Source organism: Palaemon carinicauda, chromosome 12 (assembly GCF_036898095.1).
Source record: "Palaemon carinicauda isolate YSFRI2023 chromosome 12, ASM3689809v2, whole genome shotgun sequence".
NCBI classification, from domain to species: domain Eukaryota; kingdom Metazoa; phylum Arthropoda; class Malacostraca; order Decapoda; family Palaemonidae; genus Palaemon; species Palaemon carinicauda.
The window spans coordinates 141,897,093-141,924,481 of record NC_090736.1 but is presented as its reverse complement, the minus strand read 5'-3'; the positions used below and the strand labels follow the sequence as shown (position 1 = coordinate 141,924,481).

Here is a 27,389-nt window from a genome sequence, read left to right as displayed (position 1 = left end):
TTCTCAAAAGAAAAAAAAATCAAAATTTGCATATTTACAGATTGTATAACAACTTTAGAGTATGGAAATGGGTAAAAGAAAAGCATTTCACACATGGATAGTTTACCTTTGCTGCATGAAAACACCATTTTTCATCTCAAAAAAGACCAATTTTGGTTGATAAATACATGGATATATGTTTTTTTATGCTGTTATATTGCTCAACTTTAAACCTGAGGTGAAGGAAAGACTTAAAACTAACAAACAAAGGATTGGTTCAATCACAACTAAAAACTAAATGTTGCACATACAAGAAAAAAATGCTTCCATTAGCTTCAGTTTTCTCTCTTTTGCAATTTAATATTTCCCTAAAGAGCTGAAGAACCACATAATTGGTAAAAAATTATTTTTGTGATATCTGAATGAAACTTTGCATTCCTGCAACCTTTAGTACTTGTTTAACAAATACAAAATCTATATTTCTAGTTCATTGATGATAGAAAACTTTATAAAGGTCATGTAAAATAGTCGGCATAATTTAGTTCATGTAAAGTAGTCGGCATAATTCACTTAACGGATGAAATTTTATAAACTTACAAAATTTTATTTTCATCATTTTGAAGAAAACCTGTACGAACCAATTTTTGTCTTTCCTATGGTCTATTCCTAAGGGGACCACAAAGTTCTAAGACAACAAATACAATTACGGTATACCATTCAAAATAATGATAGATTTATGAGTACTCTGATGTGGAAAAAACAATGGAATCCATAAATAAAAAGCATCATTGGTAAAGCTGATAAAACCTTACAAGAGTAAATGGGTTTTGGTTAACACATTGAACAGTATAAAGTTCAAGCAAGAAAAACTTTTTCTACACTTAAAACAAATCAAAACAAGTCCAAGGTAGCTTGCTTATCCACTTTACCAAAATATATAATTTTTACCTTTTTCCATCTTTACCTACCACACAGCTATTTTAGTCATAGGAACTAAGATTACCAAAACAACTTTACCCTTCAATATTTCCTCACACCACTAATTTTCTGATAATAATCGTATTCAACGGGGGTAGAAGTGCAAATCTTGAGTTCACATTACAGTAAAATAAGGATTGTATCTGAATAACATTACAGTATGAGAAGGGTTGTATCTAAATAAAGTAGTTGCCTTACCTCACTTCTAAGAGCACCTGCATAAACACCATAGGATTAAAGTCGGCAAACAATTATTTGGGAAATGACTCCTTTTCACTTATCTTTCGCACTAGAGGATTCATACAAAAAAAATGTTACGTATGATTCTAACACAATCACATATTTTTATCCAGACTGAGGTTTGAAAACTCCAAGATGATATCAACGAGAAGTAAACAATATCAAATTATCCTTAATATAAATACAGCTAACAGAGTACAGTACAATACAGTATTTTTACAAGAGTACTATTGCATGAAAAGTTAATTACAAAGTCATATTTCTGCCTTCAATACTGATCTTAACTGCCCTTTGGGCCTTTGCCATTCTCTTCTTCTCTTTGAAGGCTCTCATTTGTTTATCTAGTCTGGAGACTTCCTTTTTACGACCCTGAGAAAAAAATTATTTTACAAACCAGTTGTATTATATAATTCATGTAGTAAGAAATAACAACAACTTTTCAGTAAGAGTTGGGTAAGGAATTAGTATTTTAGCACATTTCATAGTTTGACTTGAAAATTGATAAACACATGGCTATCCGGGACACTACAGTACAATAAACTAATATCTAATCAAGATGATTCATGAATTCTTTCTACTAAATACGGGACACTACAGTACAATAAACTAATATCTAATCAAGAGGATTCATGAATAACTTGAGTGGTCATAAAATCACCTTACTTTAAGCTATGGGAATTCTTTCTACTAAATACAGGACACTACAGTACAATAAACTAATATCTAATCAAGAGGATTCAAGAATAACTTGAATGGTCATAAAATCACCTTATTTTAAGCTATAGCAATTCTTTCTACTAAATTTAAAAACAACATACCTTACTAATGTCGACATCTGTTTGCCACTTAGGTCGAGAAATGTAATCTTTATTAGATGGCAGTGGAACTCGAGCTCTATAACACCAACCCGGATCGCCTGGTCGCAAAGGTTTTCTGGAAAAATTAAATACTGTATGAATCTTTTGCACAGGAATAAACAATACTATACCTTTATAACACGAAAGTTGACTCTTAACAGTACCTAACCATTAAACAAAGTATGAATTTAGCATTTTTAATTCAGCACATGCAGAATTAATATGTTGAATCATTCCGTGTAAGATGAAGTTATGAAATAATATAACATGTCTATACCTATGAAATATTAAAAGAGCTTTCCAAGTTATTATAAGTTACTAGAAGAGAAATAGCTATTGGTTTCAGATATCAGTACACTTACTTTGACCAGTGACTGAAATTACTACTATAAAATGTAAAGATACCTGCTAAAAAGTGATTGCAGCAAGGAGTCGAAGTGACACTGCAATGACCCTTAACTAAGAATTATACTCCTAAGATAGAATCATGAATGGTAAGTTTCAAATTTATGATAAAAGGTGTTTTGATTTCACAAAACTTCCAACTTTCTCATCTGATTTAACCAACAATTTTACAATTGAGGATATCCAAACAATATAATAGATTAGCTGCTAATTTGTATATAAATATTGGATACATACTAACCTGGCAGTTTTTAGTCAATAAATGGTGCAATACTATAAAGTTTTTCTATCCAGTAAAATAAAAGTATAGGACTTGCAATAAAATTTGTTTTGGGAAATTCCTTAAAACGAGCAAATAATATTCTAAAACAAAAATTATTCTACTAAATTACTGCTACTGGTACTCTTCATATTCTGTAAATTCTTAAAAATACTTCTCTTCTTCTACTTTGTACCCTCACAGAAAGATTTGTACCAATGCTAGAAAACACAGTAAACTCACCCAGTAGCCTCATCTATTTGAATGTCCTCTTTTTTGTTGAAACCTGAATTCTGGTGTTGCTCACGATCTCTTTCGTAGCGCTCTTCTTTACTTAAAGCTGCAAATAAAAGATGTTAATTAGTAAAATTTGTTATTACCCAAGAGCTTTCTTCTATAATTTAATACAGATTCTCAGCACTAGCCACTTCATAAGCCTTTCCAAAATTACTTTTTATATTGAACAGTTCCTCGGAACAATAACTGTATCACTTTTATCGACAGATTGCCATGTCAAATACTACTGTATACTTACTTTTGAATTCATCTGAATTGTTGAAAATTGGTCTTGACCATATCGCTATCAGTCTTCCACACCGTTCTCTATTTAATTTACTTTCCTTTGGATGTTTATAAAGGTACATAACGGCTTTTCCTATACCAGACGTCCTTAACATATCTGACGAAAGTGCGGGTAGCTGAAAACACAGGAAACATTAGATGTCAATGAAATTAACACTAAAACCAAAATTACAGAAAAAATATACTGAATTTCCAATATGAAGAATCACAGTGGAAACTTTGGATAAATGTCACAATTGAATGAAATGAAGATTAACATAATACCAATTTAAAATGATATAGATTACCACTGGCCATTAACCCTTTTACCCCCGGGCTCTTTGGAAATTTCCAACCCTTAACCCCCAAGGGGTTATTTTTTCCCCAGCACATTTTGCAGTATATTTTTTTTAAATTGCTCTAACAGCCTTAATTTTTGTCATAGAGAGGTCAGGTTGGTCTCATTCTCTTGGAAAATGCCTGAATTTTTCAAAAAAATTATCAAAAATATGGAAAAAAAAAAATTTTATAGCATTTTTTTGCAAGGACGTACCGGTACGTCCATGGGGGTAAAGGGATGAGTTTTGTGAAACGTACCAGTACGTCCTTTGGGGGTAAAAGGGTTAATATCCTGAAGATAGATTTCTATCCCTTGTAACTGTAAAATTTTGTAAATTCCCAGCACAGCTAACATAATCTAGGATACAATATATCATAAGACAACAATCTAAGTGCATATAGTTGTCTATAATTCTTTAAATGTTACAACTAAATAAATATCCAAAAACTCTTTTGATATTTCAATAATATTTAAAATGCCAAAAAATTAAATATCTGTGAAAAGCTAACAATCATAAAACATTTGGCTGTCCAGTGTAGATAACTACACACAACTGTACTGTAATTTCCCTAAAATCTGTAACTGTAATTAATCATATTTGCCTTAATATGATTTTGTTGTGGTTTCAATCTAGCATTTCAACTGCTTAAATGTTCGTTGTGCAATTACAGATAAGGGGGAAAAAAAAGATGAGAAATACAAGCAAATCTAAGTATTTCTCCTTACTAATATGTAATGACTTCTATTATGCACTACTGAAATTTCTGTACAACTACATTTATAATACCACTAAGATACAGTATTAAGAGTGATGGTTATGTATATGCTAGTACAATTAATTTTAATGATTTTATTTCCAATTCCAGCACCTTTTAATTGTAATTACTGAAGATATATAGCTTAACTTTACCATCATCCTAACACAGTTTCATATATTCACAAGACATTTGAAAATTGTTTCCAAATAATGTTCACACAATCAAGTGCAAGTCTAGTAAGCAACTTTCCACATGACAGTTGAGACTAGATTGCAAAATAATACATTTTCATAATAAAATATGCATCTTCATACATGCTCAGTAGTAACATAGCTATAACTATTAAACTAGATGTTTGGATTCAGCGAGTGAAAATTCAAATTAACAATTTTAAAAAAGATGGCAGGCCTTTGCATATCCACCTACAAAGGTAACCTGTGTGCATTTTCCTTTTTGTCTGTCTTGATGTCAATGGAAAAATTGGTTGGTTTTTATGTGACCATGGGATGAAAATTTAAAAAATTATGAAAATTTCTAATTTTTGTATTCTACATTCTTATGAAGTGGTTACATAGCTAAATTCAGTATGCTACTAAATACATTGTTTAAAGTTTAAACAGCCATATCTAGTTCATACCCCTATTAAAGGTTAAAGGTTTGTATTACGTGCAGGAACAAACTTAACTTTAATACTATATATTTACTATATTACCTAATGCTTTGAAATTTCTTTTTGAGAAACTAATACAATTTTTTTCATATCTAATATAATAGACTTAATCAAAAGAAAAACTTTAATTTATACTATATCACCTACAGATACCCCAGCACCCAATGGCCAATAATTCTTATGATAAAAGACTTGGTATTCCACGGGGCTACAGCTAAAAAAATTTCCAAACAATTGCTCCTACAGAAATTAACGGATGTAGTTGGACATCTAATATGAATTCTTAACAATCAAGTCCTTTCCTTAAGTTTACTCCAATTATCTCTCAGGTTCTGTCACTAAACTCTTGATAAGAGGACACCCTGAAATCCTAACTTCATAAGGCAAATTAGGAACCTTGGGTGGGGAACCAATTAAAACTATTTATATTCATTCTTATGGGGAAAGTTGATTTGGAATTTGAACACTTAGCGCAAAATATATTTGATCTATGAATTACCACTACTGTAGTAACACTCTACTATGTTGTTATTTTTGAGCTAAAAATATATATACACTTCATATAGAGAACAACAAACTCACCTGAAGAAGCCACTTGATGACTACTTCGCGAATTTTTGCAGCGGGAAGGGACCGGTCAGGCATTGGTGCTAACCAGTCTGTGAGTGCAGATAGTAAGTTAGCTTCTAAAAAGCCTTCAATCAAATTGGCTTTTTGAATCTGACTCATAGCAAGATCTAGCATCGCAATCTTCTTTGTCGCAGGGGCTTTTCTTGCATTTAATTCACGATCCTGGTCAGCAGCTTGCCTCATCTGTAATGAATAATAACCTTCATTTTCGAAAGTCACGCAAATATTTCTAATTCTGAAAAACGATACAATGTAATCCATAAAGAAAACAGTATCAAAACTATTTCAATTTCATGAACAAAGATTATTTCTGGAAGGTGTTCCAAGATGTTTTCATTCCATGAATCATAAAAGGAGAATTACCACTAAGCCAGTTTCAAGCAGAAAATCCTAACAACTATTATTCCAAATCTATTCCCCACATTTATCCATAAAATAACAAACATAAATAGCAATCATATATACATGGTAACTTGAAAGTGAAAAGTAAGTAAATTATTAACATATCGAGTAACTAGTATATGAATAGAATTAATTAGGGAGTTTGCATCACACATCTCAGCACTTGGGCCAGGGAGTCCATTGAGAGCCGAAGTAAATTGTAATATTCCAAATTTAATAATAAAATGAAAGCAAATCATGAGAACAAAAAAAAAAAAACAAATTGCAAACAATTTACCTGTATTTATTATAATGTACAAACTTACACATACACAAGAATAAAGTAGCTAGACGACTACATACTTACGACCAGGTAGTAGCTTAAGGCTTTTGATAAGTTAACCTTCATTTCACATTTTCACAGATTACAATCTTCGAACAATCAACTGGCAGGAATGCGTCAGTAAAACTTATTATTTTTCATGGTGTTGAAAGAATTTACAGATGAGCCTAATTAATTGTTAATCTTTTTTCTATGTATAGTGCAGTTCTTCACTAAGTTTAGGCATACTTTTATTACTTTAATGAAAAATAAATGAAGGGACAATCCTTTTTAGATCCCTACCTAACCTTCAGTCAAAAGGGGTATAAATTAAGGTAATGAAAATCATAAGGCTTAATGCAAAACTCTAACTTTGTCAACTGAAATGAAGCAATTTTCATTTTACAATACCTTTCTGACAATAATAGATATATGCTCTTCATTGTCGTTGATAATATCGACATTATTTTTCCTCCTTCGGTACTTAGCACCTTCCTCTTTCTTCTTGGCCATCATAGCATCAAAATCGTTTTGATACTCCTGTTCTTCTTTGCCCTGTCGAAGCTGCTCTCGAATAGCTTCGTCTTCACTATCAGAAAGCTGGGGCAGCGGCTATATAAAATATTCATTATTACAAAGTGCTATCAAGACAAAAAGAATTGTATATCAATCATAACTATACAATACTATCTTTTAAAGACAAAAACAGAGTGAAATTCACTGTATAATCTACAGGGTATTCATACAATTTTTCATATTGATTACAAAATCAAAATACTGTGACTGCATATTAGAAAAAACATATGAACTGGGTTTAGATACATACCGCAGCAGTTCCATTCTGATCCTCTGTTTGCTCTGTAGACTCCGGGGGTGGAGTTCCTTGACGACTTTGATTTGATTCAGCATCACTATCCTTTTGTATAGGTTTCTTTGTTTTATTCTTAAAAATAGAAATTTTTGGTTACTAGAGGTGTAAGTTATAACTAAACGTAAGGTAGTAATCATAAACTAAAATTCAACAACTTTCCCTGTACTGTATTTGCTTTTATGAGATGTTCCAATAGAAAGTTTGATATGTAACTTGAACTCTGAAGATCATTACATTATTTTATTTAACCCTTTTACCCTCAAAGGACGTACTGGTACGTTTCACAAAACTCATCCCTTTACCCCCCATGGATGTACTGGTACGTCCTTGCAAAAAACTGCTATTTACATTTTTTTTCATAATTTTGATAATTTTTTGAGAAACTATAGGCATTTTCCAAGAGAATGAGACCAACCTGACCTCTCTATGATGAAAATTAAGGCTGTTAGAGCAAATTTTAAAAAAATATACTGCAAAATGTGCTTGAAAAAAATAACCCCTGGGGGTTAAGGACTGGAAAGTTCCAAATAGCCTGGGGGTAAAAGGGTTAAATACTGTACAAACTCATACTAACCTCTACGCCTGAATCGCTATCACTGCCACTAAGCATGGCATTCTTTTTACGCTTGATTGGCTTTTTCTTTTGCTTAGGAGAGTCATCGTCAGAGTCACTAAGGACAGCAGCTCCACCACCACCACCACCGCTGCCACTATCACTACCGCTACCAGAAACTCTCTTCTTACGTTTAACCTGAAAATTTATAAAAATACCTAATAAATAACACAGAAATTACTTGGCAGTACTGTACTGTCTATCAATATTCTTTGCTTAGTGCTGTACCGCCTACAAATTCAATGTTTTCAGATATATTTCACGGTAATACTGACACTTTCTTCATCACAAAGATAAGGCTAAATATCTGCTGTAAAATAGATCAGTGGTTAAATAAGATCCTCCTTGTTGGGGGACACAACATCTTGTCAATCATATTCGGACCCTTCTTTGTCTACCAATGACAGCAAATTCAGCATAAAAAATATGCTGTAGTGGCACCTCCCTTTACGAGTAACTTTGAATACAATCACACATATTTGAATCAAGTTATGAGTATTACATCGGTATACGAGCAAAAAATTCATGCAATATAGGCATTTTTCATGGACAAGTACTAGCAAGATTTGTACGAAATATATCACAAGGTACCCATACTCCAACCACACAGCGTTCACAGCAATCCCACCAAATTTTGTTTTGCATTCCTGTTGCTCGCACTTCCCACCCCCTTGCTCAGGGCCAAACTCTTCCCATTTCTGAGGAGCATTAGTAGATGCATTAGCTCAACACATATTTCTTAAACTGTTTATTGTACAGTTGTGACCGTGTCTTCTTTGTCAAAAGTTGTGATCACTAATGTTCATCATAAACCATTTTGTACTGCATTGTAGAGTTAACAGTATCATGACAACAGCCCGAAGATGATTAAGAAAGGCAGTAAGAAGGATAACATTGCCGGAAAGGTGTATGAACCAGCTGTGTGCGCAGGCAACCAGCCAAAACTGCACAATCATACTACAGTACAATATTTAATAAAACAAGATATCAAAGCATTTGACAACACAAAACCTGTGTAGACATTGGCAAATTAACAGCAACATGTCTTGACATTGAAAAGTCAAACGGTTAACGAAAACACTATCTGTGAAAAGCCATGGTATTAGAGCTGCATAAGGTGCAGCATCAGGAAAATGCAGAGGGAAAGATTAACATAGCTCTGAAATTAGGTAGATGTTAAGAATGTGGGGAAACCCAGTAAAATGACAAATTTGGAAATAATTTGTATAAATCCCTAACTATACAAATCTGTAGTTATTTATGTGGATATTCTTTCGGAAAAGCTGGAAGGTAGCCATTATACTTTAAATATGAGGTGGCAACCCTACCTAATCACTGTAATGGGTAAGTAGGGGTTGGCTGGGGGCACCCAGTCACCTGTATCTACTCACAGCTCGGTGAGCAGCGTCACTTTTTGATTGCAGGCAGGACTTATCAGGGGACAGCTGATGGCGGGACAATTTACATAAATAACCACATGTTTGTATAGTTAAGGAAAAATACCAACTTTTCCAAATTTGTCATTTATTCCTACAGTAACAAACCTTACGTTATTTATGTGGATGACGCAACCTTGGGTGGGCAGTAAGATCTACTTGCCCTTGACTGGAGTAAAGGGAAGGTTCTCAAGAGAAGGATCTACGGCCGGAGGCACCTCGGCACTAGAACGAGATTAGGAGGATCATCGAGCCTTGTCTGACGAAGATATCCTTCTAGGATCAGAACTCGAATCCGTGGAGTAGCCCTGAGTGGAGCAGTCAGGGACTGTGGCGGTGAAGGAGCCACACCCAAGGACTTCTGCAGGGTTGACAAAAAGGCACTAACCCAAGAAGGGAGCTCAGCGCCCTTCGAGAAGTCCTGGGTTTCCTTAGAGAATCAAGGAGGAGGAGAACGTCGTCTAGGAGGAATCTCAGTGGGAGCCTAGGATGACGTGGGAGATAGTCTCTGGGGCAACAGGAGATGCTCTTTCAACAAGCGAAGAGGACAGTCAGGACTAATAGGTACATTGGCATACTTATTAGGAGACTCCTTGAGGTGTGCCGCTAGAGATGGTAGAAGCTCTCATCACATTCATCGGTAAATAATTCCAAATCCAACAATGCGTGCATAACATACTTCAAGTGAAGCTCCATTCAAGAAGGTTATTCCCGCCAATATTGTCTTCTTCCAAACTCATTAGGGGGAGGACAGTCTCTGAGGGGACTGTTAAAAGGCACTGAAGATAATTCCCCTTTTGCATTATAATTCCAAGTTACATTTAGAGAAAATTTCAAGTCAAGTTTGCTTACTGTAGACAAGCAAATAACCACAAAAATGCTGGAAATAAAAAGGTAAATAAAAGCCTAAAACTCCAGCCAGTGGCAGAACGTCTGCTCTCACTGATGGCGAAAATCAGAATGGGTGCTCAATGAACAATCGGGGGGGCGGGGCTTTCCCATTCCCAGCTGGTGACCTACCGACCACCTGTCTTACACCTCGTCATAAAAGTTTAAAAAACTGAAGCTTTGTATTTGTGATACAATAAAAAATTATTAAAACAAATAACTTATAATCATCACCTTTACGTTAAATAAACATGAGGATCAGAAAAAGATTTCATGGCATAAACTACCTACTAACCTTTTTTCGAACTGCAACATCCGAGTCTGACCCTGAATCTGACAGCATTTTTCTTTTCTTCTTTGTGCCACTGTCGGAGCCAGATTTTGAGCGTGATCGTGATCGACTGCTACCACTCTTTGCACTGAAAATAAAATGTACTTTATCGTAAAAACTTTTAGGAATCCAGCTAAGCATTGCCAAAGACTGATATAGTTTACCTATATCACCTACAGTATAAAAAAAAAAAAAAAAGTCTTTAATACTTTAACTATAGAAGACTTTTGACTCATTGAGGATTTCATTTAGCTTCAACAGGACAGCTGCTTTATTCCTTTAACTTTTCATTCATTCTCTTTGGTTTCTTTTTACTTAGCTATCCAGCATCTAAAACTTTCTTGACTCCAAATTAATCTTAAATACAAATCCTTCCAGCAAGCCCTAATAAAATCAATAAATGCGATTCAATGGTATTGTTAAAATCATCTATACCAATATTAACTAATATGTCAAAGTTTTCAAGATGTCAGTATATACAGAAATATAAAATATATTATCTCCATACCTGGCACGACTTTTAGATCTGCTCCTTGACCTTGATTTTGATCTACTACGAGATCGACTACGTGAACGACTGCGAGAACGACTACCAGAACCACTGCGGGACCCTGATCTACTTCGACTTCGTGATGACTTACTTCGAGAACTACGAGAGCCACTCCTGGACCTTGAACGACTACGAGATCCACTCCTCGACCTTGAACGGCTTCTAGAACCGCTCTTAGATCTTGACCTCGAACGGCTCCGAGATCCACTCTTTGATCTGGAACGGCTCCGAGACCCACTCTTTGATCTGGAACGGCTTCGAGAACCACTTTTTGATCTTGAACGGCTACGAGAGCTACTCTTGGACCTTGAACGACTACGACTACCAGAACCACTTCTTGACCTTGAGCGGCTCCTTGAACCACTTCGGGATCTTGACCTACTTCGAGACTTGCTTCTTGATCCGCTACGACTTCGGGATCTACTTGCCGATTTACTTCCAGCACGGCTTCCAGCCTCACTTCTAGATTTATTGGGAGAAGATGTCTTGCTGCGTGCTGGACTTCCTGCTTTGCTTCCTTTGTCCTTTTCTCCTTCCGAGTCTGAAGCCCCAAAAACCTCATCAGCAACCTTTTGTTCTTCTGTCGATTTATCTGGGCTTTTAGGTGGTGACTTGGGTAAAGCTTCTCTATGAGGAGCATCTTCATCATCACTATCGTTGACCGATCGTCGCTCTTCAACTTCACTGTCGCTCCCACCAACAGACCTAAAACAAATAGGGTTAGGAAATAAAAAATTTGCATGCAATTCTTAAACAAACACACATTTAATACATATCAGGAAATAGTTCTAAAATTGGCATAAAAAATATAACCGACTTCAAGAGCTAAAACTTCAATCTTCGGTTCTCTTACCTTTTGTCTGCTTCATCATCACTGTTGTTTCCCGCACTGCTAACACTAGACCGTCTAGATGCCCTGGATGACGCTCTTGACCTCCTTGATGCCCCTGACCTAGCAGATGCTCTCGAGACCTGTGAACTCCTAGATACTTGAGAAGTTCGCGAGGTGCGAGATACTTGTGATGTCCTTGATGCCACAGACTTTACAGACTCGTTATCTGACTCGACTTCACTTGCCTCTCCTGGTGGACTAGATCCTCCATCTGGAAAATATGACAAAATAAAACCTTGATATAATACTTGCAATGAATACATTTTGTTTCATATTCTATTAAGAATGCTTGAACAAAAATTTTGAAAACTCTTATCTGAAAATAATATTAATTCTATAAAATCTTAAAAACAACAAAACCCAAAATATAGTTTCCTCCACCATCACAGATTTGTAAGTATAGTACGTACTTTCCCTAAATATGCCTTAAAATAGACGCAGTATGTAAATAAAAAATGTCAGTGTACCAAGCAATCATAGATTCTCTCAAAAGAAATAACTATAGTACAAGGCTCTAAAGGAAGCATCTACAATGACTGCAAGAAGTTTCTGTTACTAAAACTACTTGAAAAGCATTCTTCTAATATCAACACCACAATGTGCAAATACAAAAAAAAAAAAAAACTTTAAACTAAAACACTTTAATAATAAATTACGCATAAAGACAGAAGAGGCTGCATACATAACAAAGCCTTTTCTAATTGTTTTCCTATCTATCATTAGCCAGGCTAATTTACTCAAGATATCAAAAGTAAATAATTTTCTTAAAAATATGACAAATTCGGAGATAATTTGTATTTTTCCTAACTATACAAACATTAGCTATTTAAAGTGGGTATTACTTTCGGCGTAGCTGAAAGGACGAGCCATTAAAATTTTAACGAGGGTTTACTACCCAACCGCTAGTTAGCAGGGGGTAGGGAGGATAGTTAGCTACCCTCCCCCCTCACACACCTGTGTGGTAAGCTCACTTTGCTTAGAGGTAGGACTTCACGGGGGACAGGGGTGACGGACAAGTTTGATTAAATAGCTAAGGTTTGTATAGTTAGGAAAAATACAAATTACAGTATCTCCGAATTTGTCATTTGTTCCGTAACTGGAATACAAACCACGCTATTTAAAGTGGGTGACTTAACCCTTAGAAAGGGTGGAATAAGTCCCAGCCATACTGGCTTTTGGCTTTGCCAGGGGACTCATTATCTGAGTGTGTCAGCACTCAACAATAAAGAGTCCCTGCACCTCGCTCGCACCTTGCTATGCAAGGGCTGCGGCCTACATAAGCTGTGTGTGAAGGATTATGTGTGACTCATCCTAGGAAGTTGACCTGAAGTTCTTTAGATGGAAAACTTTAGGCTAGGACTTTCCCAATACCACCTCGTCAGGGTATGGGGACGTGACAGTATTAACTTAATACTAGGAACACAAGGAAGCATGGTTTACCCGCAGTGATTTGAGGACAGCTGTGCAGAGAACCCAGGATGCTGCTTTCCCCAAGAGAAGGGAGGATGAAGAAAAGAATATGGGCCAGACACAACTTTTCTTTCATGCAGACTAAAACTGGGTAACAATGCCCTCAACTCTCTGCTACTTGTCCATTAGGGAGCCTGAGGTTTCAACAAGCTGTTGTGCAGCCACCAGAGCCGATAGAGAACGTATCGAGCATCCTGTGGGTCACGTCTTGCAGGTAGTGGGCTGTGAAGGTCGTCTGACGCTTTCACACTCCTGCTTGTAGAACCTGCGTCACTGAAAAGTTCTTCTTGAAGGCCAGGGGCGTAGCTACGCCTCTGACATCATGCGCTCTAAGGCGACATGACAGAGGAGGGTCAGGATTCAGGGACAGATGGATCGCCCTACGAATCCATGCCGAGATGGTATTCTTGGTGACCCTCCTCTTTGTTCTCCCAGTGCTCACAAACAAAGTTTGCACTTGGGGACAAATGCAGCCGTTCTTTGAGATATAACCTCGGACTCCTTACTGGACACAGTAGGAGAAGGTCTGAGTCATCTGTTACAGAATGAAGACTAGAAATCCGGAAAGAGTCGAATTGAAGATACGGCACTCCCGGACTCTGTGTCTTAGCCACAAACTCAGAGATGAATATGAACGTTACCTCCCCTCATCCACTTGTATGGGCGATGTCAACGAGAGACCATGAAGTTCACTGACTTGCTTGGCCGAGGCCAATGCTAGAAGAAACACCGCCTTCCAAGTTAGGTGGCGATCTGAAGCCTGGCGAAATGGTTCCTAGGGAGGTCTCTTAAGAGGCCTGAGAACTCGAACCATATTCCATGGAGGAGGTCTCACTTCCGACTGAGGGCAGGTAAGATCATATCTTCGTCTGAGTAGGGAAAGTTCCAGCGAGGGAAAATATCCACTCCTTTGAGCCTGAAGGCTAGACTTAAGGCTGAGCGATAGCCTTTCATTGTCGAGACTGAAAAGCGCATTCTTCCCGCAAACATACGAAGAACTCTGCTATTGCTGGAATAGTGGTATCGAGTGGAGAGATACCCCTAACGACTCCACCCACAGGAACTCGCCACTTTGCCCGGTAGACCCCTGCAGATGATCTACGCAGGTGTCCAGACATCCCGTTCGCAACTCGTTGCGACAATCCTCTCTTAGCGAGGAGATGCTGGATAGTCTCCAGGCTTGAAGTCGAAGCGAAGCTACAGCTTTGTGAAAGATGTTGGCATGTGGCTGTTTGAGTAGGTTGTGCCATAGAGGAACTTCTCTCGGAAGTTCCAGAAATCATTCCGCGTGATGAGCCACAAAAGGGTCATCGAGAGATTGACCGATACACTATTCTGGTCTTGTTGAGCATCCTCCTCATCAGACAGAACGAGGGAAAAATTTACACGTCGGTGCTGTCCCACCGTTGTTGGGAGGCATCTTGCCAGAGTGCCTTGGGATCTGGGACTGGGGGGGGGGGATACAGCGGGAGCTTGAAGGTCAGCGCTGTAGTGAACCGATCCACAGTCGGGTAACCCCTCAAAGTCAGGACTTTGTTGGCTACTGGATGATCCGAGGACCAACCGGTACTCATTATCTGAGAAGCTCTGCTTCAACCGTCGGCGAGTACATTCCCTTTGTCTGGGATGAAGCGAGCTGATAGAGGAATCGAGTGGACTTCGGTCATCTCAGTATCTCTACTGAGAGATGGGATAGCTGTTTGAAAAGGTACCTCCTTGCTTGTTGATGTAAGCCACTACTGTGGTGAAGTAGCTTATCACACCACAGATTGATCCGCCAGGTCCTTGTTGGAACTGTTGAAGGGCCAGGAAGACGGCCTTCATCTCTAGCAGATTTATATGGAGGCACTTTTCCGATTCTGACCACAGGCCTGAGGTCCTGTGGTACAGAACGTGCCCCCCCCCACCCCCCTTCCTTTGAGGTGTCCAAAAACAGCATCCAAACCGGAGGAAGGAACGAGAAGATCCATTTTCCTTCGTAGGTTCTCGCTTGTCACCCACCACTGGCGATTCGTCCGTTCCGCAGGATTCATAGGGATCATGGTGTCCGGGGAATCGCAGCCTTGATTCCACCACGACCTGAGTCGCCCCTGGAGAGACCTCATCCTGAGGCGACCGATGAGAACTAGACGAGCCAAGGGTGAAAGGTGACCGAGGAGACGTAACCATGATTGGGTTGGAAGCTCTACTCGTCTGAGGAAAGGGCTTGCGACTCTTCTCAGCCTTGCTATCCTGACGTCTGATGGAAAGGCGTTATGGAGATTGGTGTCTATAATCATGCCTAGGTGAACCAGTCATTGATTGGGCAGCAGAGAGAACTTCTCGAGACTTACCATGATCCTTAGATCCTGGCAAAGTCGTAGAAGTTTGTCTCGGTGTCAAAGAAGGAATGACTCCGAGTCTGCTAGGATCAGGCAGTCATCCAGATAATGGAGGAGACGGAAGCCAATCCTGAGTGCCTATGATGAAATTAGGGTGAACAGTCCGGTGAAACCCTGTGGCGCTGTGGAGAGACCGAAACACGGCACCTTGAACTGGTACTCCTTGTAGTCTATGCTGAATCCTAAGTACTTCCTTGAAGACGGATGGACTGGGATCTGGAAGTACACGGTCTTCAGGTCCAGAATACACAAGAAGTCTTGCGGTTTACTGCCAGACTGACTGTGTCTGCGGTCTCCATGCTGACCGAAGTACGGTTTAATCTGGACCTCTGCCCACAGAGTTCGCCGCCTTGCTGATCCCATGACAAGGGTATTAAATGACACCGGATTCGTCCTCAGGGGAGGTAGAGGTGTTGTGAACAGGAAGTGATATCCCTGACTAATTACGGAAATCGTCCAGGAAACGGCCTTGAGTTGCCGCAACCTATTTGCGCAACCTTGTAGGTATCCCGCCACTGGCGGACATGCAGAGGAACTGGCAATCCTAGCGTTTGCGGCCTCGGCTACTCATTCTAGGATTCTTCCCTCCCATGAGGGACTAATTGCCTTTCTTGTCCTTAACCGGAAAGGGCTTAGACCTCACTGTCTTAGCTGCCGTTGTTTTGGTGGGACGTGGTTGCTGAGGTGCTGGAGGTCTATGGGGCTTGAATGTCAAAGCCCCATATAGGAGGGAGTCTTGGTGACTTCCTACACCTCTCAGCCGCCTGCTTCACGTCCTTAGGCTCAAAGAAGTTCGTTCTCATAACGAAAGAATGTCTGAGCCTGTAGATTTTGGTGCTAGGGGACTCCCGTTACTGTCTTGGAGTCCTTTGACTTCCTCCCAGGAGGGATGCAGGACTCAACCACGACGGAGGCAGGCTCTTCTCCACCCTTATTCGAGAATACTTTACCGCGCGAGGTGGGGTTTCCCTTAATGGTGTGATTGGGGAACGTCTCACCTCTCGTGACTCTTCTGAGGGCGGGAAAACTTTGTCCGAAGATGAGGGAGAAGTCTGAGGGGGGAGAGTGCCTGCCTCGAAGACTTACGAGGAGGCAGCTACGACCTCGTAAAAGTTACCTCGTCCGAAACGCCTCTTTTCCTCATCGGGGAAGTGGATGTAGCAAGGGATTTGTGGCTTAACTCAGAGAGAACAGCTTAAAAGCATGTGCTACCGCTCTGATTAGAGTCCCAAACCAGGCTGCCGGCTGCGCTGTCAGACACTCCCTCTGGAGGGGAAATTGCCTGTAAAAAGATAAGGAAGGCATGTCCCTGGGCCTTTCTGGGACCTTCCCCCCCCCGGCAAGCGCACTGTTCTGTGCTTGGGGTGGGGGGGGAATGTGGCGATGGTGCCCTTACCACGCGATGTCCGGCAGCCTCGCGCAGGTGAGGGTATTGGTGATTATGTTAGGGAGCGTGCTGGCGCTCGCGCGATGGGGAATACCCAGGGGTCGCGCGCGAGAGACTGTCGAAGCGCTGATGCGGGCGTGCGGGAATACCCTGGGCTCGCGCGCGGGAGACTGCTGAAAACGCACTTCATAGAGTGCGCAGGAATCCTTTTGATGTGCAGGATCAGAATGAAGAACCCGTGTGGATCAGAATGAAGAGCCTGTGTGGACCAGAATGTTGGAGCGTGCTGCATCGCGTAGAAGTTTGTTGGCGCGTGCGGAAATCAATCGGCGCGCACAGAAGACCATTGGCGAGCGCGCGGGAGACCATCGGTACCCGCGCACGAAGAAGATTGTCAGCGCTTGCGCGCGTAAGAAATCGTTGGCGCTCGCGCGCGCGGGAAACCATAGGTGCCCGCGTGCGGACGATCGTTGGCGCTTACGCGCGTAGGAAGATCGTCAGCGCTTGCGCACGAAAGAAGATCGTTGGCGCTTACGCGCGTAGGAAGATCGTTGGCGCTTACGCGCGTAGGAAGATCGTCAGCGCTGGCAAGCGAAAGAAGATCGTCGGCGCTGCCGTGCGTAAGAAGATCGTCGGCACTTACGCGCGTACGAAGATCGTTGGCGTAAGAAGATCATCGGCGAGCATGTGCGCGCACGTTGCTAGTGCGCTAGGATGCAGGGTCAGCTGAAAGGACGATCAGGAACTGGGATGTGTCCTTAAAAAGGGGCAGTCATTTTCGATGAGGATCGTAGGCAGGACTGCTTCAGAGTCCAGAGCCGAAGTCCTTCGTTGCAGTGCAAGGTAGAGCTGGAAGATTGGTAGGTCAGCTGGCTCAACACTGGAAGATCTGCTTGATACTCCGAGGAAAGGTCTCTATGAGAGACCTTTCCCGAGAACGGGAGAGGTGCCCTTCGTAGAAAAGACTAGGAGACACTCGCAGGCTGAATCACTGGTGAGCGCCTTTGCGCTATCTCAGGAAACTCCAATGACGTGCGCTGACGCGCAGGTGAACGTTGGCGCGCAGTCCCTGGAACAGGATGTCTCTGGATGGCAGTCTCAGGAACAGCAAGCGAGCGCGCAGGAGAACATTGGCGCGCAGGGGATACCAGGCACTTAAGGGACTTACTCACAATGTGAGAAAGCCCCTTTTGTCCCGAAGGGACCGGTGCCCGTTGGATAACGGGGTGCGAGGGCGCCCACAGAGTCAGCAGCCAGGAACGGAGACGGCAGGTCAGCAGGTCTAGGAGATGGCTGGTCTAATCAGGAACAATCCTCCAAAGAGGGGTCTCTATGAGTGGCCTCTCTCGCGAACGAGAGAGGTGAACACTTCGTAGAAGAGACTTGAAGACACTGGTGATGGCGCCCCTTGGGGCCGTTGGATCAGCAAGCTGACCTATAAGGAGCAATCCTTCGAAGAGGAGTCCTTAAGAGTGGCCTCCCTCGCGAACAAGAGAGATCACCAGACTGATCCTGCAGCTGCTCAGCCCCTTGAGCAAAGCAGCAGGTGCGACCGCTCAGCCCCAAGAGCATAGCCACCTGAAGTTTTCATGCGCCCAGCCTTGCAACCGCTCAACTCCTTGAGCATGGTTAAAAGTGCAGTCGCTCAGCACCAAGAGCATAACCGGCTGAGGACCAGGAAAAGCCATCCAGGAAAATTAAGGTATGAGAAGTTCCCCCTCTGCAGAGGGAAGCTCTCACAACTGGGAAGGGAACTTCCCTCGGAAGGGAAGTTACCTACCCCTGGAGGCGAACCTCCTTAGCGTTCTAAGATGAACTGAAGAGCTGACAGTTGTCACGGGAGGACTTCTAAGAGAAGGGATAACGCCCATGACGATGTCCTAGAGAGACGGCAGTGACAGCAGACTCCCCAGGCACAAACAGGACAGCTCTGCTTCGTTGGCACACTTTAGTCAAACGAAGAAAAAACTGCATAGTTAACTGGGAAAATAAAATTAAATAATTATTTAACAGATATTCCCCCGGGAGGAACTCCGAAGAGTAACCCCAAGGGAAAAGCAAAACATAAGAATTAAAAATTAAGTATGCACCCTCCTCCCCCAATGACATTCACGGGAGAAGGGGGACAGCAGAGAACTGTAACAAAAACAGAATTATAACAGAATATTAATTATGTAATTCATCTAAGAATGATCACAAATAGTAAGAACCACTGACCCCCGAAGGAAAGTGTTCTCCACAGAAAAGCTGAAAAGTTAAAAATACAATTAGATTTCATTAAAAATCATTGAGACAAATAAACGGAATAGCAACCCAACCCGCAACGGGAATGGAGCTTCCGTAATAGTACGTAGTAGTAAGTGAACGACCTCGAGTAGAGAGAGAGAGACCGTAGGCAAATTAAACTCCCACATTCCCTTCGCTGAGAATCCAAGTTCCCCGTAGGAAGGGAGGAACAGCGAAGATAATAGATGAATGAAGAAAGTCCAGCGATGACGATTCCCCACGGCGGCCGAGTTAACGGAAAAGCCGTAGGAAAAACCGATGGACCAAGAGGGAGAGGCCGTACCCCACAACGTGGAACCGAGGTGGCCTAGCACTAAGCCGGTGACGTTGTCGTACACTACACACACAGCACAAACACTGAAACGAAAACTTACTACATTTCTATACACAAATATATACATAAACATAAAGAATGTTTATATTTATATCACAAGTATAAGAAAAAGTAAGTAAAAAGACAAAAAGCATTAATGGCTGTCAAAGAGGCGAGAGTGAAAGCGGACACGTCCGATCACCACCCGAGCCAAAGTAAAAGTGAGCTTACCACACAGGTGTGTGAGGGGGGAGGGTAGCTAACTACCCTCCTACCCCCCGCTAACTAGCGGTGGGGTAGTAAACCCTCGTTAAAATTTTAAGGGCTCGTCCTTTCAGCTACGCCGAAAGTAATACCCACTTTAAATAGCGTGGTTTGTATTCCAGTTACGGAACAAAATTATTTTCAGCCAAACCTATTACAGAACTTATGATATACCATATGTCATTATCAACTATTTTAAACTCTTAATACATATCCCAATCTTATACCAAATGGCTTACATTTGTGCTACCTGACCACTTCGTTAAAACAGATTAGTGAGGTTGGACGATCATAACTCCATAATATATACAGTTCTAACAGGTTTGTAAGAAAAAAATTGGTCTTTTCTTGAAAACATTTACGGCATAACCTAAATAAAATAAAGTCACAATTTGCATGGGTCTATCCAAACATGTAAACATCCCTCATTTGGATCTCCTGAACCGAGACAAGATAATCAACCATGGTTTGTAATATATCCGTGATTCAAATCATAAACCCAGATAATGAAGGTAATATTCATTCTTTTATAAACTGTCTTTTCTGAATGGTGTCAAAAAAAAATTATTAAAAAATACAGAATATAGGTCAACACTTAACAACATTTATATAGGATTTGTTTTTCAATCAAGTGAGTGTTTATGACAAATAAAAAGGTGAAAGGCTTTACTGGACTTTCCACTTGGTCAATCACACCATTTGTCATCAATAAGTAAATTTTGCATGGTAATAGGGGGAGTGTGCACCAATAGGCGAGTAACCATGTACATATGATTGCACGCTAGTTGGAGAGCACACGTATGCACATGAAAACAAGCGAGAGTTCAAGATCAGATAATGAACACTAACTGGCAAGTGTGTGCAAACAGGAGAGCATGGGCTTGTAGACGAGTGTTCAGGATCTAGTGAGTAGGCATGATGTCACTCATAAGATCAGATCACTCACTTCCTCTGAAATGGGAAATGTTCGTAGGTTCAGCTTTGGAGAAGATGAGAGTTTGTTTCCTCGTTGGAGAGGTTGATCCCTTCGGGGAACTGTTAAAGCACTATCTCCTCTTTGCCTTAAGAAGGTGGGTACCAAGAGACTCCTTCACAGAAGAGGAGGTCTATGGAATCAAACTGGGTGAAAAAGGAAGTTGGAGGCATTGCCTTCCCTTACTCAAAGACATCATTGGTGATTCTCTACTTTGTGACAATAGAGCTGCAGGTGAGGATCGGCAATAGATTACACCTTCCAGAGTAGGATTGGGGGGATTACGTCAGTGGCTTCCTCTGCTGGGGTGGCAGAAGAAGACAGGTCACAGAGAAAGACCTAGACTTAGATGTTGCTATGGCTTGCAGTAGCTTCTCCACTGGCAGAATGCCCACGAGCCCTAAGGAAGGACACAGTGTCCTTAGCAGTGTCACCATCTGAAACTGCTCACTCTGAACCAAAGGGCAGGGAATACTTGTTTCACTAAGGGAAGCAGACAGAGCCATCTCAAGAGCTTGTCCTAAAGGTACGTCAAAGTCATCATGCTTCTTCAATACCCCACCAGAGGGAGGAGGTGACAGGATGTTCAAAAGATCAAGTACCTGAAGGAGAGGAGAGGTCCAACAGATTTCTTCGACTTCAAGGAAGACCCCAAAGGAGAAGAATCTCACTTGGGCTTCTTCCTTATCTTGCCACACTCCAGCCACTCTTTACATTCCTCACAGGGGATGATTGCAAGCTGCTATAAGCTCTGCAAGCAGGGCACAAAGAATGGGGATCCACACAACTCCTGCTCATGAATGTACTGCACTTGCGACCCAATACGCCTGAGTAGGACCACCTGCCCGTGCGTGATTTCTCCATTACAACAGTTACAGAGAAATATAGAAAAATAAAGAATAAAGATGTTAGGGAAGACCTGACAGGGATGAAGGAGGAGGCCCTTTAAGGGGCAAACTACCTATGTCTGGTTATGGGAAGGTATGAGGGTCATAAATAACTTGACTTTCTCCAAGGAATACAACAATACAATGAGAAAGAAATGTATTGGAACAAGGTTCCAATTTGTTCTGCATGATGATAAATAGCCCTTGCTCCTCACGGGCATGCATTTGCCTACTAGGGAAGCACATGCAACTGGCAAAGTAAACAGCCTTCATCAGCAGTAGTAGCTCGTTTGTCCAGATGCAGATGTGTGAAATCCTAACTACCCTGACACAAGTTTGAGCACCATGAACATGTTTCCATGTGTAAGCACCCAGGAGTTGGTCATGGAGTTGCTTGCGGGAATAACGTATGTGCATCGAAGCACATCTTTTCTCAAAAGGAAATGATCGTTGACTAGCCAAAGCATTGAGAACATATTCGTGAGTGTTGTGTCTCACCAGACCATTGTGCACTGAGGGCATGCCGGGGTGAGGTGGAGATTGCAAGGGATCAGAGTCCAAACACAATGGTGGAACGCGGCGGCCGCAAGCAGTTGGCAAGCATCCATGGCCAGTGGAGATTGTGAGATTAACCGGTGATGAAATGTGGGACAGAGGTAGATGGAGAACACTGGCAGAAACATTGACCCCACATAAAAGTGGGAAAAGATGCAGACAAAGAAGAAGAATTACAGAGGGTTTAGTCTTACAAACGTAGTCGTACAGTCGCAGGTTCCTACCTCCCTGGCGAGGTCTGGCAGTCGTATGGGCAAGCGCGCATGAGCAACCAAAGTAGTTCATGCCAGAACCTCACTATGGGGTGTTGGAGAGCAACTGTAGTGCACAGACCTTGTCGGAGGGGGGAGCTTGCCCACTTACATCAGTAACACTTAGTGTCGGACGGGCTCTCTCTCTCATGAAAATTAATAGGAAGAGGATAGGTTAGAGTACTTTGTCCAGACCCTCGCTTGCTTGAAGGAACTGACAGGATTCGCTCTCTCGCATGTAGAGTTTTTCCTCCAAAACATGCAAAGAACACAAACACTCGTCAGGTTCCCGGAGGAGGCTGACAAGTAAGGTCTTGTGAACTCATTGTTTTGGCGAAGCTAGTGTTGCCAATGCTGGCAAGCAATAGGGAGGCAAACTCTGACAAGGGCTACAATAACCCAAAAGGGATATTGCTCATAAGACTTGTTGTGCCCTAGAGACATTGATGGGAGAGGCGACAACCGTAAGTTGTCAGCAGACATCACCTTCTGTGGCAATGGCCCCGAAGGGATATTGCTCCCAAGGCTTGTTGTACACTGGAGCAGGACGACGAAGGGAGGGAGCTGCGGCAGCCACCTAACCCCATCGTTGTCTAGCTCCGAGAAGCTACGCTCTAAAGCGAGGCATTGACCACTCCAGTGAAGGGCACCTTTCCCATGAACAGGATGGCTGCCCAACACCTGCAGCTGGCGAAGGGCGCCTTCCTGCGAGCAGGTTGGCTGCCCGACAACTGCAGTTGGTGAAGGGCCCTTTCCAGTGAATGGGATGACGGCCCAACCCCTGAAATAGGACCTCCAAGAAGGACACTCTGCTTTCCGTCAATGGGTTGAGCAAGCTCAGGTTAAAGGTTGACATCATGCGCTGCCTAAAACACAGTCGAAGCTACTTCCTGGGTTCACTCCGAAGGGATTCCCTGACTGGAAACCACTCTGTAACTGCCCTTATTCCTATGCTGGAGTTACTGAAATAAAGGAAAGCAGATGCAGAGTTCTGCAGCTAAGGGGACGAGAATTCTATCGGTGCATTACCTCCAAAGTCTCGAAGGGGAAGACTGTGGTCAACACATGGAGAGTCAGGTGTGTTCCTGCCATGCCATAACTTCAGCACCCTCAAAAACTATTCCTTCAAAGGGAAAACCTATATGCCCCAAGGAAAACAGGACCTGCGGCAACGTGAAAGTCTCCACTGGTGGAGGACGCCATTGCTTCACCAGAAGCAACGGTGTCCAGACTTAAGGGATGCCTGTGGTCAAAAGGACATCGTTCTGCTGGTTTGTCCTTCAAAGGAGGCTGAATGAGACGATGGATTAAAAAACTAAGACTTCTTACTCTAATGTCACCGAACCCTCACCGAGAGCATAATCACTCCCTGAAAAGTAGAAGTCAATAGCCAGTTTACTAAGATTAACAGGAAAGAGAACTGGAATGTCTATTCACTCCTGAGCCAAAATAAAACGTGGCGTAGTTACCAGTGCGGGTGCGAGCAGGTTGGTCGGGCTACTTTCCACTAACTAGCAGTGGATAGTTACACCTATAGAGCTGTTTGTAACTGTGTTCATCATGCTAAAAAACCTGCTTACGTAATTGAGCATATTGACCTCTACTGTATATTAGAATGCTAAATCAACACTTTTTAGTGGTCTTCATTCCACCATTATTCGCCTCACTTGCAATTAACATTATTTCATAGTTCCTAAGTTCAGATAGCATGCTAGTATTTCACCATTACTGTATTCTTTTTATTGAATTTATAAACAAGTTTAATTGACTTTTGCTCCAGAATAGATTGCTGAGCTTGCATTTCAACATCATCTCATAACTCCTATATGTTAGCAAGCATAAAAAGTTTTGCTATGAATATTAGATCCATTGGCAAGTATTTATATTATTTTATAACGTTTTTGACTTTACTACTATTCTAATGTTAAATTCAATCTTGCTCAACATAACATGATAAAACAGAACTACAAAATAAATTACATTTCTATTAAATACTTCAAAATATTCCATTATTGACTGAATAAAACCACTTATATACAAATTTAACAAATGGGTAATTACACACTTAAAACAGAGGAGTCGTAACTGTGCGCTCCAGCATCTGGTCAAACATTAGATTTGGTTTCCATTTCCCAATATCAGGCTAAAGATATCAAACACTTTTCAACCCTAACCTATCATTATCAACATGATAAATAAGAGCTTTAATTACATTGTACAGTCCAACACTGAAAACAAATAACCTAGGGGATTAAAATATAAAACGTTAGACCCTTTATTCTGTTCAAACAGGTAACTTACGACCGAAGCGCCACCTATCATTTTTTTTTGTGAACTGTCTGGAGGAAGGAGGTTCCCATGGAAGGAAGTAAACAGAAATTTTTTATTAAGATCTGTAACTTCTTTAATAGTTGTTCCTGACAGTAGTATAAGGGGTTTAAAATACTGTATAGTATTTGCGAAGATCAAGGAGCATTTGTATATAAGCAGCCAGTTCCTCCCGCTTGTAGAGAAAATGGACACCAACTAACCTAACCTACTTATCTAATGGGGGAGGGTGGCTAACTGATGTATTCTTAGTCGGCATTCATCATACATACAATTCGCTATCATATCTACACGCAAAGATCTATTCAATTTTGCAATTTCTAATGTCCTAACTACTATGGTATTATTCTGTAATAAAACCTTTCCCTTTGGAACCCATAGGGCTTGTAGCATCCTGCTTTTCCAGCAAGGGATGTTGCTTAGCAAATAATAAAAATTATTTACCAAAAATGGATCATGAATATGTTTCGGTAGGCCAACTCACAATGGGTAATTAATATACGTTTTAAAAACACTAAACAGCAGGAAAGCTTTTCTCGTCTGTAACTATAATGAAACCAGCCTTTGGCTATTTGGTCTTTAAAGAAAAAAAAAACAAGCAAGCCTTGCTGTAAACAATTAGACGTTTTTATCCTGATACGGCTGTCAATATTAACAATTAACTGGGAAAAACTCAAACAATGGATCACATATGATGGAGAAAATTAGAAAAATTAAGTTTTCGAAAGGTCTGATGCCTACAAGGCTAATCAAAGACGGTGGCATCTGACGACCCCTAAAAAATGCAATTTCAGACTTAAGCTCACATTAATACTAATATAAGGACTGCAGGCCTATCCTAATCTATAAAATACAGCTCCAGATATACAACATACACCTGAAATACAACAGACATCAGGTCTAGGCATGGCAGTCTCAGATCAAGCTGTATATCGTAGTAAACAACGCAAGCTTTGCTAAGCGTAATAAGCTTAAACTATACAATCTAATTAACAATGATAAACATTAAAGATCAATTGGGCTTACCAGATTCCATTGTGGGTGAATAAACTCAATTTAGATTTACAGGAAATAAAGATATCAAGGTAAGTCCAAATGCACAAACTAAGCAACGGGTGCTTACTGGAACGGGGTTTCGAGACTGGAAATTCGAGTAAGCATTCAATGTGAGTAATGTCTCTCAGATTTATTTTTATCCCTATTTGGCATTCCATTAATTATTATTATTATTATTATTATTATTATTATTATTATTATTATTATTATTATTATTATTATCATCATCATTTTAGCTAAGCTACAACCCCACTTGTAAAAAACTGAATATTATAGAGCCTAGCCAAAGGCTCCAGCAAGGAAAAATAGCCGAGGAAAGGAAATGAACTATATAAAAAGCAATGAATAAAATGGATTATTATTATTATTATTATTATTACTATTATTATTATTATCATTGTTATTATTATTAGCTAAGCTACAACCCCACTTGTAAAAAACTGAATATTATATACCCAAAGGCCCCAACAAGGAAAAATAGCAGAGGAAAGGAAATAAACTATATAAAAAGCTATGAATAAAATGGATTATTATTATTATTATTATTATTATCATCGTTATTATTATTAGCTAAGCTACAACCCCACTTGTAAAAAACTGAATATTATATACCCAAAGGCTCCAGCAAGGAAAAATAGCCGAGGAAAGGAAATGAACTATATAAAAAGCAATGAATAAAATATATAAATTATCTTAGGACCAGTAACATTGCAATAGATCTGTCATATATAGGCCTAAACTATGAAGAGAGTCTTATATATCATACAAGCTATTTTTTTTTATTTTGCCATTACTTTTACCCAATGTTCAATGATACACATGTACACTGAAATATTCACGAATCTAATTTTTCATATAGCCCTACACACAAGTTGATACATTTGAAGCATCATATGACGTAGTCAAGCTTAAGTTTATAGTTAGACCTACACATTTTCATATAGGCGATTGTTTTGGGACTAAAAATTAAGAGCTAAGAGGTGATAAATCATAGTTTTTTTTATGAATATGTTCATGTAGGTTTTCATAATTCATAATACTCATACTCTCAGAAGCAGTATAGAATAATACAGCCAAATCAAAGAGCTGTGTTCCCCACCTGATGAGCTTGTAACTAAGAATTATTTTCAAGTTTTCGCGTTGAAACAGTTAGTCATAGTACAAATGTTGCTTAATACAAAAACATATATTGGTAATAAATTGACATTTTGTTTTCTAGTCATCATCTCCTCCTACGCCCATTGACGCAAAGGGTCTCGGTTAGATTTCACCAGTCG

At 40.5% G+C, this 27,389-nt stretch overlaps 2 protein-coding genes across 2 annotated transcripts in view; one reads left to right on the top strand and one right to left on the bottom strand.

The window, feature by feature from the left end:
• Positions 1 to 2,181, top strand: part of LOC137651315 (4-trimethylaminobutyraldehyde dehydrogenase-like) — a 44,843-nt gene extending 42,662 nt beyond the window's left edge. The window contains exon 14 of the mRNA XM_068384584.1: positions 2,048 to 2,181. The gene's annotated coding sequence lies outside the window, so the exon portion shown is untranslated. The remainder of the gene's footprint in view (positions 1 to 2,047) is intronic.
• On the bottom strand, positions 86 to 26,209 carry LOC137651314 (protein IWS1 homolog). Its single transcript, XM_068384582.1, has 12 exons — positions 26,083 to 26,209; positions 11,923 to 12,172; positions 11,028 to 11,774; positions 10,484 to 10,607; positions 7,826 to 8,002; positions 7,207 to 7,323; positions 6,792 to 6,992; positions 5,630 to 5,860; positions 3,254 to 3,416; positions 2,962 to 3,058; positions 2,016 to 2,130; positions 86 to 1,566 (listed from the first exon to the last, which is right to left on the bottom strand). The coding sequence occupies exons 1-12, from the start codon at positions 26,090 to 26,092 to the stop codon at positions 1,444 to 1,446; spliced, it is 2,355 nt and encodes a 784-aa protein (XP_068240683.1). The 5' UTR covers positions 26,093 to 26,209; the 3' UTR covers positions 86 to 1,443.
• Between the last annotated feature and the right edge of the window lie 1,180 nt (positions 26,210 to 27,389).